The sequence below is a fragment of the Eublepharis macularius genome, chromosome 6, assembly GCF_028583425.1.
Source record: "Eublepharis macularius isolate TG4126 chromosome 6, MPM_Emac_v1.0, whole genome shotgun sequence".
Classification (NCBI taxonomy): Eukaryota; Metazoa; Chordata; class Lepidosauria; order Squamata; family Eublepharidae; genus Eublepharis; species Eublepharis macularius.
Window position 1 is genome coordinate 33,117,394 of NC_072795.1, and position 18,623 is coordinate 33,136,016.

Below are 18,623 nucleotides of genomic sequence, written 5' to 3' on the forward strand. Positions count from 1 at the left end.
ACTTATTTCCAAGTAGGTAGGATCCCGTACATTTTTCTGTAGTTGGATTTTAATACAAGCAGAGCTGTATCAACAAAGTTAGAGAATTTCTTCTATCATTAAATCGCTCCCCATAACTGTTGTGTTGACATCAGACAATAAACCATTCATTTACAGAGGCTTAGTACCTAGATCCTGCCATTCCTGTAAACCATCACAATATATGGGAGGAGGGAAAGTGACAGAACATGCAAAACAAAAGATACGAGACGAGTCACTGGTGTTTGCTATATGCATGTTTGGGTGTTTTTTTATCAAGTGGAACATACTTAGAAACTGTTGTTTAAATTTGGACAAATATTCTGGTGGTACTAGGTACCACCAGAAGATTATAACAGGTTACCATACAGGCTGTTATTCTCCAGTCCTTCCTTTTTATTCTATATCAGGTAACACATATGCATGTCACAAATTAACATCAGTCTTCACAAACCGATACGGATTTATGCAGAAAAGAGAACTGGTCTGATACTTTCACGACAAGATAGTTCAGCTTGCAAAAGTTTGTTATAATTATAAATATAAGATTAGTAGGAGAATAATAGCTCTGCACAGCAAGCAGGCAAAATTTGCACATGAAAGAACAAGAATGAGTAGCAGTTCCGCCTGAATGAAGAAAGGTGAAATTCTACTCTGCAGAAGAGAGACACCTAAGTTCCAGGTCCAGAAAGAAGTTATATACCTCCCCATTTGTGCAGTGTGAACATGCAAGTCCCCTTTCACTCACAGCAAAGAAGTACCCTTTCTTTTATTTTCCTCTTCAGTTTAATGCGCAAAACATTCTTAAAGATCTGTTAATAGCCATGTTAAAGATTATCGTTTAAAAACAGATCAAGATGGGTAGCCATGTTAGTCTGTCTGTAGCAGTAGAAAAGAGCAAGAGCCCAGTAGCATCTATAAGAGTAACAAAATTTGTGGTAGGGTATGAGCTTTTGTGAGTCACAGCTCTGAAGAAGTGAGCTGAAGAAGTGAGCTGTGACTCACTAACACTTATACCCTACCACAAATGTTGTTAGTTTTATAGGTGCTACTGTGTTCTTGCTCTTTTCTACCTTTAAAAATAGTGACAAGTGGAGATTGTGGCAGAACTGGGGAGTGGCAGTGTTAACTGTGGGTGTTATGTAAATTTATAACCTTTCCTCCCCACCCCGAGCCATGCTACTCTGTTAATCTTTCCTGCCCCCTCTCAAGCTCATACCAACTGTTTGTCTCCCACTCCCATCCACCTTTCCTCTTCCTTGCTTGTTTCCTGGAAAAGGGAACAGCAGGTGAACCGCAGCAGGCCAGATGGTAGCAAGGTTGAAGAAAGGCAGGGCGTGTTCCTAGCTAGAGATGGGCATGAAATGGGGAAAAAAACGAAACGAGTGTTTCGTGTTTTATCACATTCCACGAATCACAAACTTTCACAAAATTGTCCCGTTTTGCGAAATGATTTGTTAGTTTCATGATTCGTCAGAGCCCAGGACACTTCATTGGCCCCCTTCATACCCAGAGATGGCCCCCTTCATACCCTCACCCAACAACCTTCCTAGCAAGGCCAAGAGCTGAAAATAAGAAAGAAACTTTTCCATTTCTTTTAAAGCAGCAGTAAATCCAGCCAAAAGCTTCCAATTCCACTCTCTCACTCCAAATCCCAGCAATAGGTCCTCCCTCTCCCTCTGTTAACATCACAACAGGGTTTATAGTCTTCAGTACTTTCTAACTTCATTTAATACTAATAAAAACTAGTGCTCATTTCAGTGTGAGCGTGGATGGTGTCAGCCAAACATTTATTGTGCACTTTGAAAACTCGCAATATGATAGCTCTGTTAAGATAGATTAGGCTGAAAGACTGTGATTGCAGATCATATGGCCAAGGTTCCTGGTTGAGTTGGGAGTTTGAACCTTGAGCTCTCTTATCCTAGTCCAACATCCTCACCACTACATTATGCTGGCTCTCTATAGCTGGTAGCTTATGGTAGGCTATAAGACCTCACACCTCATTTTCAGAAACAGAGATGGAAAATAACACTTGCACCTCCCAGTAGTTGCACTGGTTTGTTCAATGGAAAGCCAGTCTGTTGAATCCTATTCCCCATACGAATTGCCAAGATAAGCATCTTCCTTCTGAATGGCAATATTCTTCAAAATAATAAATCAGCAGCACTATATTATTTCACTGAAACCATGAAAAGAACAGAATTTAAATTATATTGCAATTTTCTCTCAGAAGATGGAGAAAGATTTCAAAATTCTTCTGAAGTGAATTTAATGAGACTTATTACCTATGCCTGAGTATCTATGCTTTATAATGTCCATCTGCGGACTTGGAATGCTACAGAAAAACAGAGGATTGGAATAGCTAGCTGGCATTTCCTCCAAAGGCCTTTGCTCTTTTCATCTTTGAATTTGTGTGTGTGGGGGGGGGGGGGTATGAGCTATTACCCTAAGAGACAACATTTTCCATTGGTGTAGCCTATTAAACTTAAATATCATCATCATCAACAACATTCATTTATATACCATCCTTCAGGACAACTTAATGTCTACTCAGAGCAGTTTACAAAGTATGTCATTATTATCCCCACAACAATCACCCTGTGAGGTAGGTGGGGCTGAGAGCACTCTGGAGAAACTGTGACTGACCCAAGGTCACCCAGCTGGCTTCAAGTGGAAGAGTGGGGAATCAAACCCGGTTCTCAAGATTAGAGTGCCGCCTCTCTTAGCCACTACACCAAACAAAGCTAGGATAGATGGTTCAAATCCAAACTTTGCATATAGTGGGCAAGGTGGAATAACTGAAACTGGGTGCATCCATATCCACATACAAGTGGTAGACAGCACTAACGTGGCATGAGTACTAGTAAGACTGCTAAAAGCAGATGGGATCTTGCAAAGCTACCTGATGAAAGGGGGAGATCTTTCAAGTAAACCAGCCTGTTGAGACCTGTTCCTCCTTTTCCTTCCAAATGCAACAGTAGATGTAGACATTGCTAGTTGTTGGCACTGCTGTGACCAGCCTTCTCAGGCCAGGACAAATTCTATCTTTCTAGCAAAGGACTAGAGCAAAGGAGTAATCAAACTAAGTGGCTCCTGAATTTCTGAAAACAATGGTGAGAAGAAATTATATATATGTTACAATGACTGCAAGTGAGTCACATGATAGATTGTTAATCTTTACCCTCCTTTTGGCAAATAGCTCATGACTCTGTAACTATTTGGATCAATGCCACCATGGCACAAATTTTCAAAATGTGTATATGAATGTGCATACATACACATATTTTGCAAATGTCCCTGAACACTCCCAGGATGCTCTCAAAAATGTCAGTAGTGTCAGGTCAAGAGTGGTGGTACCTATTTGACATTTTACTCTCCTATCATGTCCATAAAATGTCCATAAATGTATGTTCATTAAAATAATCACATGTAATTGGAAACAAGAATGAGTATAATTAGTATGAGGATGTGGATTTTAATTTTTTAATCAAATGGTTAATTTATTTATTTAAAGCCTTAACTGAAATAAAAGGCATATAAAAACAAAAACAATTCGCACCATGATCAAACCTGAGCATTAAGCATATAAAGCAAACATTCCAACATAGTATCTTACAGAAGATGAATCTCTGCTTAACAACCAGACAGTTTTTCTTCTGTAAAGCATGCAATTAGATATTTGACTAATGGATCAAGCCACATGGCTCTTTTTATAAGGCCTTATATAGTATTCTGAACAAAATGAACTTTATCTTCTATTTCATCCAATTCACCAAAACATGTCCTATCTTAAAAAGAAACTCTATGATGAAGTTAACAGAACAGGCAGCTGTAGACAGACAGATGGCTTATGAGGATAAATGCTGAAGTTGCCAAGACTCATTGTTCTGCAAAACCACAACAGACACGCTGTGGCTGGCATTTCAAGGCAGACTTGATATTTTTGGCTTCCATGACAAACATGGAGACTTCCCAAACACATTCTATTCCAATCAACAGGGAGTGAGCCAAAGAGAATGGTACATTTCACAATGTCAAAAGTGACAGACAGGTCAACAAGGAAGATGTCTGAGAAATGACCTTCAGATTTGATGAGGGAAGAGCAGTTTCAGACGTTCGTAAAGGGTGAAAGTGCCATTGTGGAGGGTCAGGACAACATACTACTTTGTTGCTGATGTTAAAAGAAGGAGGGGTCTTTTTGACCAGCAAAAAGCTTATGTTGAAGATCATGAGTCCAGCCTGTAAAAAAGCCATGTGGTATGGGGGCTTTAGTACTAGGGAGACAACTTGGGTGAGATTCAGTGCAAAAAGCTGGCTGGAGCTATCTGAATAGCTAGAGGTCAATAAGATGCTACAGGTACATGAATGGGAAGGCAAAGAGAGTGAAGAAGATGGGGCAGTATCTAAAGCAAGGGTCTCCAAGAGGTAGCTTGTGAACTGTCAGTAGCTGGCAACCTGCAGGAGTCTGGGGGACGGGGATACGGAGGATCATTTTCAGCACTGACGTCACTTCTGGGGAAAAACTGGGTACAACCCTTTGTAACACTGTTCCAGTAGACATTAGAAAGGCTCTGAAAAAGCAATGCTCTTAAGCAGGGTTTTTGAGGGCTCTTCAAATTGATCTGTATTATACCATGGTTACTTTTAAGGGGCTGGTGTCTGTGGTTGTTTAGTAGTCATGGTTTAAGGATTTGGTAACTGTGGTTATTCTGATTGTTGCAATTTTATTGCTCTGATTTTAATGAGTTTGTATTTTTGTAAGCGACTTTGATTTGTCTTAAATGAAAGAGAATCAGGATAAAAATATTTTAATAAAGAAACTAACATCAGAGAAGAGGGTACTAGCTTAGTCTCCTCCACAGAGCTGCCATCTCTGAGTTGGAAAATTCCTGGAGGTTTGGGGGTGGAGACTTTGGAGGGCAGCATTTGAGGAAGTCAGGGAGCTCAACAGGGATATGAGGCCATAAAATATACCCTCTGAAGCTACCATTTTCTTTAGAAGAATTGATCTTTACAATCTGGAGACCAACTGTAGTTCCAGAACTCCATGTCCCAACTATAGCTTTGCAACCTTACCTCTCCCTAGGGCTATTATCTCCCCAATGGTGGTGGATTCCCCCACACCTTTCTCAGAATGGTGGTGGGGGAAAAATTAAAAAATTGCAGTTGGGGAAATGGCATGAAATCAGTTTTAGAGAAAATCTGGAAGTAATATCATGCTTGTCTAGGATTCCTAGAAAGGTTTGACATCACATCTAGGTTTTCCATGGGTTTCCCATCACACTGTCACCAAAAGCACTCTATATTCCCTTCCCAGATTCCTACCAATTGTAGGGTTGCCGTGCAGTGCCTGTCAACTGGCGGGAGGACTGATATGGGGGTGTGTGACGCCAGCTGCAGAATTATGTTACTTCTGGTTAAAAAAAGGAAGTGACATAGGTAGCTCTAGGAATCCTCAGAAACTCTATGGTAAAATCACAGAGTTTCCCAGGTCCACCATCTTTCCACTGTGAGTTAAGAGATCCCCCACACTGTGGGTGGTGGAAGGATTAAAAAAATTAAAAATCACTGTTGGGCTGATGGTGTGACCACTTCTGGGGAATATCTGGAATTGGCATCAATTCTGTGTTTCCTCCAAAAGTGATGTTACACTGTCATCAATAGCACCACCCATTTCCTTGCCTCTCCAGACTCACGCCAGTTGTGAAGTAGCCAGGCAGTGCAATTGGCAACCAGCAGGAGGGCTGTGGGTGGAGATATGGGCACCCTGCAATGCCACATACAACCCTGCAAAATTTTAAATTTTTTATCCTGCCACCGCTCTGAGCATTGGCAGGCAACAGGAGCAGGGGGTGGGGGCTCCCTTGCCTCTTCTAGAGGAATAGGACCCTTAGACAGTTGCCAGGCCATGGCTAGCAAACTTAATTTTCCCTGATATGCTAATTTAACATGTGTAGGAAACTGTGCATAAGAAATATGTGAAAATACATCTCTATGTGAAAATATTTTTACACCTCTGTGAATGTCCCTTAAGAAGATTCTGTCTCCTCAAATAGAATAATATATGGTGAAAATATGCAGATGCAATCTTATGTACTATAGACAAGTGAGCATGATCTGTAGATACTTAAATCTATGGATCAAGGCCACTTTGACACAAGGGAGATTTTTCTCCAAACTTGGGGAACCACTCAGGGTTGCAGAAAAATCTAAAATGAGAACAAAACCATTTATCTGACCTTTGTGCCCTGCAGGAGCCATATGGCTGCTCCAAACAACCAAGCCACAATAAAACATTGCCGGATTACACATGGCACACAGCTGCCACTGGAGGACAGCAGGACCCACCTCAGCTGCTGGCCCTTGCCTTTCCCCAGCCCAGGCAGCGTGGTGGTGAACCACCCCAGGCCAGCTGCAGTGACGGCAAGGCAGCAAGCTGCCCCTGGCTGTCCCATCGCAGAGAGCTGTCCCAGGCCATGGAAAGTGCCTGAAGGGCTATGCTCAGTCATCCCAAGAGGAGCCACCCTGAGGGCCATCCATGAGCTGAAAGGTAAGGGGGGGACTGGGAGTATCTTTGGGAATGTTGGGGGTGGGGCAAGCATTCCACACATCTTTTGCCTTTGCTACGCCCTTCCTAAATATCTCTCCCCTTTGCTATCCCTCCTTCCAAGCACCTTTTCTCTTCACCCCTTCTTCCCCAACCTCTTCCCCTTTGTCCCCCCAGACCCCTTCCCCTTTGGAAGAAGGAAATGGCAAAAGGGGAAGGCTCTGCGCAATGGGGGGGGGGGGAGAAGCATGGCATGGCTCTCTGAAATCACTTGTAATATCCTATTTGCTATTGTTCCTTACTGGCTGGCATTGCAGTATTATAAAACTAAGAAAACAGATTTTAAATGAAGATTTTTTTTTCTACAGCCCAAACCTCTGAACCAGGGTCCCCAATCTCATTGTCCGTGGAGGCATTTTTGAGAACAGAGAGTGGGTGCTACCACAGAATAGCTGCCATTGGAGGTGTAGCCTTCTACCAAGTTTCTAACATGGCACCAGTCACAAAATGTTGGGAGGTTGCAAGTCAAGTTTCCTCCTAAGACAGAGGCAGATGTTGCCAAATGGGAGCTGTTTACAGACATAAAGATGATGCTTCCTCAATTCTTCTGATGTACTTCCTGCTCCAGTGAGGTGGAGGAAACCTGATACTAGGTATTTGTTTGGGGGAACAAGCAAAAAGATGCTCATCGGTGTGAGCCACACAGCCCAGAGGTGTCATATTGTGGATTAGAATCTTTCTTCAGACATAAACCGCTCAAATTCAATGGGGTTATTCTCAAATAAGTATACACAGAATTCTGGCCTCAATAGAATGACTGTGCCATCCTAAACAGGTCTATGTAAATTCTTAGATAGTCTATTCATTCCAGGAAAGTGTTTTTAGGATTGTACTGTGAATTGTGCTGTAAATTTCCTCTGTTCATATTACTGCCTCTACAGCTATTTAGTATCATCTTTTGGGTGTGGAAACCAGAAGCCACAACTGGCCAAACTGGGTTACTGCCAAGGTACATGCAGGTTGACGAGAGATGGCAGAAGAAATTCCGTAGTGAGGTGGGGAAACTGGTGCCAAAATCCCATTATAAATTACAGAGATTTTCCTTTTGCAAAACAGAGCAGTAACATTTACATAACATAGAGAACATTTAATCTGGTTAGCTTTACTCTCAGAATTAGACTCTTTCATTCAGTTTCACTGCCTACGTTGTTTATCTTTTTCTGCTACTGAGATATAACCTAATAATCCATTTCAACAATGCTTCTGAAAACCTGGGATTAACATGTTTTTACCACTACCCAGTTGAGCAACGTTACCATGTAGGGCTGCCAAGCCCCTGTTTCCCCTACAACTGATGTCATGACATTACCAACAGTGCCACCCATCTCCTCCTGGTTGCCATGCCTGGCTGGCAACCTTAGTACCATGGCTTTCTATATTAAAATTGTGCTGAGCCATTCATTATGTAAGTGGGCCTGCAGTAAGTCTGTCATCACAACATCTTAAAGGGAGGGAACCATTGTTAAAGGGAGTAACTCATCCGCTCTAGACCAGCTGTTCCCAACCTTTTTGATACAGTGACCCACAAGTAGAAATTTACTTTCTATTGGGGCCCATCCTGGGCTGGTCTAAGAGCCAAGCTACAAGTGACGTCTTACACAGGTTGGACACTTGTCAGCTTCCCCCAAGTTTTGATGGGAAATGTAGGCATCCTGGTTTTACAGCTTGGCTCTCCATTACAGCTGCAAGACCAGGATGCCTACATTTCCCATCAAAACTTGAGGGAAGCTGACAAGTGTCCAACCTGTGTCCAACCTGTGTCACTTGTAGCTTGGCACTAAGAAGATGCAAGGTAGGGGTAGAGTTGAAAAGATGCAGAAAGATGGCAGATGTTGGCAAAGAGGTGGGTAGCAAGTGCAGTAATCTCCCGCAGTAGTTAGAGGGTAGTGAAACATTTCAGAGGGATAGGCAAGGGGTTGGGCTGCTGAAGGAACTGCAACAAGACAGCCTATGCTTGCACACCCCTCTCTTGCTCCTCCTCTCACTTTTCAATGCACGGAACAGCTCCCATCTACTCTCCAGCCTTTCTACCGCCCTTCTATCTACAATCATAAAGTTATTAGCTGCCAAAATTGTTGCAAAAGGGGAGGGGGAGGCAAGAATGTGAGATGCTGGAAAGAAAGAAGAGAAAGAGAAGGGTGCAAAGGGTAGGAGCCACCATAAGGGATGGTTGACCTGGGACCCACTTTCAGAGGCTTCGCGACCCACTTTTGTTCTCTAATTCTGTAATCCTAGCCTGATTGCATTGTTCATTGGTTGTCTCACACTGTCTGATTACACTGCTTTATATCCGTAATTTACTTTGATTCTCAATGAGAAAGGTGGACTATAAATAAAGTAAATAAAAATAAATCAAATAAATAGTTTCTCTTCACAGATAGGGAATTAAATCTGAAAGATGGGGATTGGCCTCGAGATTATCAGAGAGTGTTTCTGTGAGGTTGCTGTGCTAGTCAGTTGCAACCAAATCAATAAGGAATCTTGTGATGCCTTAAAGGCTAAGGATTGGATCCAAAGAACTGCAATTAGAGCTGCACTGATAGAGTGGATCCTTTTTGCTTTTCCCTGTGAACTGCAGGTTGCTTTGAGAGTTGGATGAGTCTTGGGCTGCAGCATGGGAAGTTGCAACACAAATGTGAGATCAATGCCTCCATGTACAAGCATAAATCACGCACAGAAGAGCACCTTTGGAACGAACCCTAAGAAATAGATGTACATGCTTTGGTGGACTAGAACCAGAGAACCCAATTAAATCCAACCCTCAAAGAAATCCTTTCTGTGCCATGTTACTTTCAAACTCTACTAAATAACATCTTCATTATGTGCCTCAAATCTTTGGAATAATATCTAAAATGCTTTTTAGGTTTAGCTTTTGTTGAATCTTGGTGGTGGAGAGTGCCCTCAAGTCATAGCTGACTTATGGTGACTGATGGGTTTTTTTATGGCAAGAGACTAACAGAGGAGGTTTGCCATTGCCTGCCTCTGCAACCCTGGTCTTTGTCAGAGGTCTCCCATCCAATTACTAACCAAGGCTGACCCTGCTTAGATGTCGGGGCAATATCTGCAAACTCTTCATGGGACCTATTTGCAAAATATCAATAACACTTAGCATTTATGCAGAGCACTGCACGTACAATCTCTTGTGGTACTGATCATAACAACCTTGTACTCTTGCATTGTATCATCCACATATTACAAATAAGGAATAACAGAGATGGCTCAACCCTCCACACTCTTCTGTTCTAATGCCCCCCACTCTTCCAAGTGATGCTTGCTCTTCTGTCATGATTCCCCCAGTCTTCTAAGCAAGCACTTCTTCCAAAATATCAATCCACCACCCCAGTCCATTAAACAAAATTAATGAGGCTTCTGAATATTCAAGTGATTGCAAAGCGCTCCTTACAGAACCAAATTCAAGATTGAACATTAGGGATTCTCTATGGAGCTCCCCCCACCACAGTAACTCTGTAGCATTGCTTCTTCTCCATAATGTTTTTTTAATAAAAAAGAGTGAATTATTGAATTGTTGCTCTGCTGGATACTTGAACATGCACAGTAATGGGGCGGCTGGGAAGGCCAGCCACCCCAGCCTGGGCGGTGGGGACCCGCTGGCCTTGCTGGCCCGCAGGCCACACTCCCCTCTCAACAACATGCCAATCATGATTCTGCTTGGATTGCACTATTAAGTCTCTTAGCCATAATGCTAGACCAGCTTTAGTAGTAAAATGCTTTCCCACCCCCAGAAAGCCAATTTAAATCCACACAGTTGCGGAAGAATGATCACAATCCAAACACTTGCTGTTATTGCCATCGTAAAAAAAATTAAATTAATTGCTCAGCAAATGCTGTTGTTCTTTGCAATATTTATTAATTCATTGGGAATGTTTTCAGTCCCATGGATTCCAGCAGAGTGGAATGTGCGACATAAACTTACTCTTTGTACTTCAACCCTGGCTGCAAACCTTAATCAGTTTAATTACTGATCAGCTAATGTTATATTTGACAAATTGGTAAGGACTAATTAAGCAAAAAGAAACATGTTATTTTAAAATGAAGATACACATTCTTATGTCTCATGAGTCGTGACCATTTTAGTTCTGGTGTGCCATTATAATATGGAAAGAAACAGCACATATTAAAGATGCCCTTTAAGTTGCATCTTTTATAAATAATTGAGTTTAGTGTAAATTTAAGTAAGACTGATATGTAGAAATATTATTTGTAATTTTTAATGGTGAGATAAACTTTAAAATTTGTTGAAATTTGTAATAAAATTAAATTTTCCCTTCTGGTAATGAGTCATAGCTTCTGTCTATTAAATTGTAAGTATTCTTTCTTTACATGATGGTAAAGAGTACAGCAGCACCTTTAACCAACATTATAGCAGCATAACCTTTTGAGAACCACAGCTCTCTTCATCAGATGTGTCCTTTACATGCAATTCTGCAAATGGTAACCTACTGATGTGCTGGTAATATAAACTTGTATTTATATCGCATCAGTCAACTAAACATTTTAACATTGGTCTATGGTTCACATCTCAATTAATGTATGTTGAACAGTAGTCCACCTTATCAGTTGCTCCCTGATAAGCAAAACTAATAAATACCAAGCTTTCCACTAATAGTATCAACTATTTCCCATTTACTTACTGAAGCTAGCTAGGTAACCTTTGGCCTTTCAAGGTTTATCACTGCTGCCACTGTTTGCTCAAATTAGAACTGATTATTTGTAGTACTTTTTTTTTTGCTCCAGTCGATCAATTACAGATTGCAAACTGTTATTCTGTTCATGAGAGATACAAAAGTTCTGCAAACCTTCCTGCTATATGTAGCCAGTATTATGCTATGCATTTTGACAGCTTGGTATTATTTACTTTTAAGCATCATAGGAAGTTGTGCATCGCCCTGGTGTACATTTCTATCATCTGTGTCAATCGATATGAGAATACAATGGGAAAGAAAATAAACTGATTGTTTATGTCAGTGCCATATTTCAGAATGTAACCCAAAATTTTCATGCAAAAGAGAGAGAGAGAGAGAGAGAGAGAGATCAGGAGAAGGTCACACAGGATAGAATTCCTATTAGGGCTGCACTAAATATTTGATTGTGAATGTTTTTGAGCAGAAAGGGGAAGACAGAAATTCCCTGAAAGCTTCCTGCTTGATCATTTATATTTTTGATCCTATCTGCAGCTTCAATTTGCAGCTGCGTCTGTGCAGGTCCCAGCCAATCAAAGATCCTGTAGGGAATGTGATGACATCATGGTACTTCCTTAGTAGATCTGGTTATTTGATGATGTCACTGAGACAAACAGAGCTAGCAAGATTGCCTTGATTATAAATGGCTGGTCGGGAGGGAATGTTGCCAAGCCTGCATTTTCATTGCCCACCCCTTAAGTGTCATTGTAACAGACCAGCACAGCAAGACAGGAAGTATTAGCTTTGGCAACAGTAATATGTTCCTTTCCAACCCAGCATATTGCACAAACTCTTTTACCTCTTTTGCAGGATGCCAGGAATAATCTCTAAGAAAGTGGGTAGCTCTAGTGGTTTGCAATAGAAGAGCAAGATTTGAGTCCAGCAGTGTCTTAAAGAACAACAAGATTACAGGGTATACGTTTTTGAGAGTCAAGCCTCCCTTTGTCAGATACATTAAAAAAGTAGGTACTTTTTACAGTTTACAAAAATTCTGGTGAGAAGCACACACACCCTGAAACAGGATGAGATGGCACTCAGTTAGGGTGAACATCAAAGTTGTACTTTAAGAAGAGTTTCCCAGAGCATGGCTCTTTGTTAATGGGCTGACTGTGACATCTATAGCCATCTGAAGAGACGATAAGAATATGGAACATGACGACTCAAAGGTTGACTCTGTTATATAACATCTCACTCGATGGTGCACACAGCAAACATTGCCACATCCCTGAATCAGCAGTGCCTGTCTTGGTACAAAATGTTAGTTAAGATCAAAGCAGATTGAAACACTTGGATATCTGTAGTTGGATATTCCCAGAATTATAAAAATAGAGTTGGCAGCTCTGTGGGCCCCAATTCAGATTGAGGCCAAATGGGTGAGGAGGAGAGAACCTTCACCTCCACATGGTGTAATCAACTGTAACCAACACTCCCTCCACATTAGCCTTGGAAAAGGCAGGTGTGTGTGTGGGGGGGGGAACACCCCTATTGAATCCTTGTAATTCTAATATCAACACAGGATCAGGTCAGTTTCAATTAATGAAACCAAGCAGGGGTGTAATATTTAAGTACCTCAATTCCCTCCTGACCTCTTGTAGTTCCAATTCAAGGGTCCCACACAGCATCTGTTTTAAAATGCTAGGAAGAGCCAGTCACAGATCTTTACAGCATCTTGAAGAGTTCTACCAAGTTGGGGCCAGGACCGAAAAGGCCCAGGCCCTGGTCAAGGCAAGGCAGACCTCCTTGGGGCCAGCGACCACTAGTAGATGTTTATCTGAACAAAGTACTGTGTGTGCCAAAATCTACTGAGGCCATGAATGATCCAATTAGATACCTGAGATTGATCCCATCAGGCTGACATTGTAAAGGTACAGTTCCCATTTTTTTTAAAATTAAAAACTCACCCATATAATTTTTCTCTTTATTTGGAGTGGTCAAATGACTGGTCAAAATTTTTCAGCGACCTGTAAATTGCAGTGTATCCACAAATTCGAGTGACAGCACTAACATAGTCTGTACACGTGACATCTGATGTGTAGAACATGTGCTGGGAGATGCAACGATAGCTGGGAAGGATAGTTTTAAAAGACAGAGCCGGACAGAGCAAGGCAAAGGCTTTGCTATACACTGGAGCTGTGTGAAGGGGCTGTGAAATGCCAGAAGGGAAATGTCAGCCCATTATAACCTTTCCAGGTCTAAGCCTCACTCTGGATGGCAGCTCCAGTCCATTTCCATTCATCACTGGCTGTGATCCAGTTTTAGACTGGAGAGAGCCTTGGGGGAGGCAAAGAAATTGACAGAGCCCTGGGGGAGCCAAAGATGCAATTAACAAACCCTCTGAGGAGTGATATCCACCAGCTCTGTCTTTTTAAACTACGCTTCCCGGCTAGCATTGCATCTTCCCACACTCGACCAACACATGCCGAGGCATCTCATGTAGAGAAACTCATATTCAATTTTAAAGCAAGTTGCTGTATGGAGAGAGAGGGAGGGGTGGACCTGATGTCCTGGAAATCCAATCCCCTTAGGGCTTCCTTAGGATAGCTTTCCAAAATAAATGTCATTCAGAAAATACAGATGAACTTATTGATTGCAATAAGCAGAAAAGCTATATAAGGCTTACCTGATTTTACACAATCAGATGATACACAAACAGCATCTGAAAAGAGATGACAGGACTATTAGCCACAACTATTAGCCTTAACTATTACAATCAACAGATTGCTGCTCCAAATTTTGTATCTCATTGGTTGCTATGAAAAATAATTGAAATCAATAGTGTACAGATATGACTAAAATGTCTAACTGCAAAGCACTATGGAAACATTTATACCATACTATAACATGAAGATATTCTTCATACGTGTCTACCTTGTTTGCAATGCAACATAAACCCAAAGTATCTCATAAAAGCAGCTTTCAGATTAGCATGAATAAAAAAGACTATTGCAAAAGTGGTTAAAGGGCCAAGAGACTAGCAGCCTTTCATCTTAATCAGCAAGAACCAAGGAACTTCATTCAATCAGTTTGAGATAAGCGACAAATCTATGATAGACCAAAGAATGTTCATGTACAATGAAGAAGGTTAGCAGTGGTTAGATAGTGTTTGATAATTGCTTTTAGAAGTTTCTGTAATGCTTGCTTAACCACTGAATAGAATTGAAAATATTCAACAATATGAAAACAATAGGTCTTGCAAAAGAATACCCTTCCCTGTTCCTTCCAACTGGGCCCCCAGGAGGTCAGAGGAACCCCAGGGCTGCTGATTACAATCTGGATAACCAGTGGCTGCCACAAATCTCCTGCCTGATGGAGCCATACTCCACCTAGCTGCTGGGCCTCCTGCTGCCCTTCTACAAGCAAGTGCAGTTGCGATCTAACAACTTTGCACTTTGGAGGTATCATGTTCCTGGGATGGACAACTTCTCTGCTACCCAACCCCAGTAACATGCTTGTCTTCCGTACCATACTTTATATAGCTAGACCAGACACGGTGTTTTTCCAGAGATTAAACCTAAAACATTTAAAATATGAGAGTTTAATAAATAAAAGAGTATACTCATATTCTGTTCAACCAATTCGGGCTTTACCAAGAGAACAAAGAAAAGGTGAGAGTATGCAGTCTTCTGTCCCTACACTATGTACTTTCTAAAAGAAGTTGAATTTTAGGACAGGCGAGTTTTACTTGAAGTTGCTTCCCAGCTTCCTCAAGCAAGGTAATGGCACTCCTCCCCATTGTCCCTTGCCCACTGAGCAGGAGTCCCTAGGTGAAAGCTTTGTCTATTATAGCTTCTGCACATCCAAAGAGCTGCCCAAAGTGTAAGCTACCCTCTCCTCTGTGTCCAGAGTTTTTATAACCTTTCTCTCTTCACCCCCCTTCCTGTCCCAAAGGTAGTTTTCCTTCTATCACTTCACAGCTTTATGGCTTTTGGTGTGACTTACTAGCATAACTAAGGTCTGGAAGCTTGATAGCTGCTATCTCCAATCCCCCTCTCTTCTCTCAGCAATCATTCTGCAGCAGGGCTCCTGTCTACACTGCCGGTGCCAGGGTTTCTGGTGCCTGTGGCCACCCCCCCCCCACACGCATGCACAGTGTGAGCGCACCACAGACTGCGTGATTACGTAATCACACAATGACATCATCACGCAGCACAAGCTGGGGGCATTGGCCGGCGGATGGCTGGGGTGGCAGGCGGAGGCTGCTCTGCGCTCTGCACACTGCCCCAGCAGTGGCTCATGGCTGCTGCGCCCGGCTGGGGGCGTGTGGTGGTGGCGGTACAGAGCTGGCTGGCTGCAGCAGATGCTGCCCAGCAATATCAGCTCCGCGGCATGCACCTCCACCCCCAAAACCCCCTCCGGCGCCCCTCCTGTGCCCTCGCGCCCTGAGGCCACCGCCTACCTGGCCTCAATGGGCGCGCCGGCCCTGCCTGGCTATGGACAGAGAGCAGTCACAATAACTGAAATATTGAGGTGAATTATTGGGTGGAGGATGTTACTAGCCTACAGCTAGTTGGTGAACCTTTAAACTAATATATATTTCTTTTAACAATTTTTGATAAAAATGATTTTCCTGTTGATTGTGTTATTTGTTTTATTGATGCAAACATTGGTTTCGAAATTAATATTTCCGTCCTCCCGGCCTGCAAGTGGTGAGTATATCTCCCCCCTCCCATGTATTTTGCTGGCTTTGTTGTCTGTGGAGCTGCTCTAATCTGTCTAGAAAAGCATAGAAACACACTGTTCTTGAATGTTACTGTATGTCCCCCCCTCCCCAGATGTACAGTGTGCACTGTAATGACACACTTCCGGTGATGTCAAGGGGAGTGGCATATGCTAATGAGTTATGCTAATGAGTTCCTGCTGAGTTATGCTAAATGAGTTAAATGAGTTATGCTAATGAGTTCTATGAAATGACCCCTGCAGAAAGCCATAAAACATACACCAATTAAGCTGGGATCTTTCAGTTAAAAACCTTACTAAAAAGATATATTTTGGTTTGGTGCTTAAAAAAAATTAAGTAGGTGCCAAGTGAACTGAAAGGAGAAAGCACTCCAAGGGCAACATGCCACCAGTGAAAAGGCCCTGCCTTGCCCTGAACCAGCTTGCAGGAAGAGCGAGTTAGAAATGTAAATAATACTAATACTAATACTAATACTAATACTAATACTAATACTAATACTAATACTAATACTAATACTAATACTAATACTAATACTAATACTAATACTAATACTAATACTAATACTAATACTAATACTAATCTGGTGGCCACTCACCTCACCTCTGCAGATGAAGGCACAGAGACCAGGGTTTGGGAGAAGGACCTAAACTGGCAGGGTAGACTCTATTACAATATACTCAAATGAGGTCCCTCCCCTCTCCAAACTCTGACTGCTCTAGTACCTCCTGCTGCCAACCCCTTGAACCCTGCTCAGTACGCAAGTGGGGGGAGTGAATGAAGGAAAAAAACACTGTGTGTCAATGGAGAGACATCATTCCATGGTGAACCCATAAGTGATGTAATGCTGCTCTAGGATTGAGCAGAAACTCTATGGTAAAACCATAGGGAAAATTTATAAGGAGAAGCATTTTTAGCTCCCCCTGCATAGGCATTATTGCAGTGGAACTTGAAGTTAATTTTTTTCCCAATTGGCAGGAGGACAGAAAACAGCAGGAAGTTCTCTGGCACACTACCAACTTAAGAAAACATAGGTTCATATGATCTACCCCCTTTCTGTTTTGTATAAAAACTGATATATCTTGATGGGTAAGACAGTGAAACTATTTTTAAAATTCTTATTTAGGAAAGAAACAAATGTGTGTAAAGGGAACAATGGATTCATCATATATCTAATTCTGAACTGGCCCATAGAAAGTTGATCAAAAAATCTGTAAAATGGAGCTAGGGCCTGACTGAGGGGTGGGGAGTGGCATAATCTCTAGAAACTTAAAGTTACTCAAGTAACAAAAACAACAATTGTAGCTTTAAAAAAAAGAATGCCCAATGAGCTCTTGTGAGATTAAATTCTGGAGCCTCAGTGACCTTTTTTGAGGGGGGGGGGCGGTTTGCCAAAAATATTGCCAAGCCTTCCAAGCCTGGGTTGCTGTAAAGCAAGGCTGTGTTGGGGGGAGGGGACTGGGAGGTCACAACTGCCTGAGAAAAGGCCCCCCTTCCTTGTCATGCCCCTTGATGAAGGAGGGCTAACTGGTGTCACGCTTGCCATCCCTCTGCCTGGGGTAGGGTAATCCCCACTCCTACCTGTCCCCTTGCCTTGCTTACCTGGCCAGCGAGAGAGCTGATGGAGTGGAGCTCACGACAGCTCACGAGAAATGGAGCTCAGTGAAAACCGCCCCCCATAGAGGCAGTTTTCACTGCACTCGTCTTCAGCACAGCAACTCCTCTTTTCATCACATTAGGAAATGAGCATGACAAAGGAGAGAGAAGTCGGTGTGAGGTTAGTACCCACTGTCCCCTGCTGATCAGCTTTCTGCACACCCTGCTTGGGCGTCTGGTAACCCTAGGCCTGGTGATGGTGACTACTGGTAACTAGACATGGGAATGAACAGAAAAAAAACCTAAACAAGCTGTTCATTGTTCGTTACCATCCACAAACAATGAACAATGAACAGTAACAAACATGACCCTGTTCACAAACGTGTTCGTTGTTTGTGGCAGTCTAAAGATCCCTTTAAACTATCAGCTGGCAGGTGGCAGGGGGGATTTCCCCCCTGCTTTCAGCCTGCTGATAGTTTAAAGGGTCCTTTCCTGCCGTGTGCAAGGGGCAGGGCCCTTTAAACACCCCACAAACTGACCTTCCCGATGTCCAATACCCACCAAATTTGCAGGGGACATAGTCCTCACTGTCCTCCAAAGACCCCCCAAGTTTCAGAGAGATTGCACCCCAGGAAAGGCATGATGCATGGGTCTCCCCCTTTGCTGTCATTTTCTCTTCACAGTGGCAAAAACAGGACTCTCTGCTGGAAGTACTTTGAAGGGTTAAAGCCAGAAGGAAAGCCAGAAGTAGTTCAGACAGAGTTCAGTCCCTGCTTCTGGTTGCCAAGGGGATTGATTGCAGGTGCCAGACTGTCTGGCTTGATGAACGGCTGACGAAGGCAATGAACGAGGCTTGCAATAACCACTTGTTTGTTTAGAATGGGGCCTCACGACCGGGTTGTTTGCGAACAGACAAATGGGTTGTTCGTGGGTTTTTTCCATTCATAATGCTGTTCGTGCCCATGTCTACTGGTGACACACTACCTTCACAACTCAGCCAGGCGGGGGGGATGGTGGCAGCTATTGT

General features: G+C 42.6%; 1 protein-coding gene across 3 annotated transcripts in view; it reads right to left on the reverse strand.

Annotated features, from left to right (window-relative positions):
- MME (membrane metalloendopeptidase) overlaps positions 1–18,623 on the reverse strand; it is a 107,300-nt gene that overhangs the window by 58,546 nt on the left and 30,131 nt on the right. For all 3 annotated transcript variants that reach the window (XM_054983300.1, XM_054983298.1, XM_054983299.1), the window contains exon 3: positions 13,946–13,981. In XM_054983300.1, the coding sequence (XP_054839275.1) occupies positions 13,946–13,981 (36 nt within the window). The remainder of the gene's footprint in view (positions 1–13,945; positions 13,982–18,623) is intronic.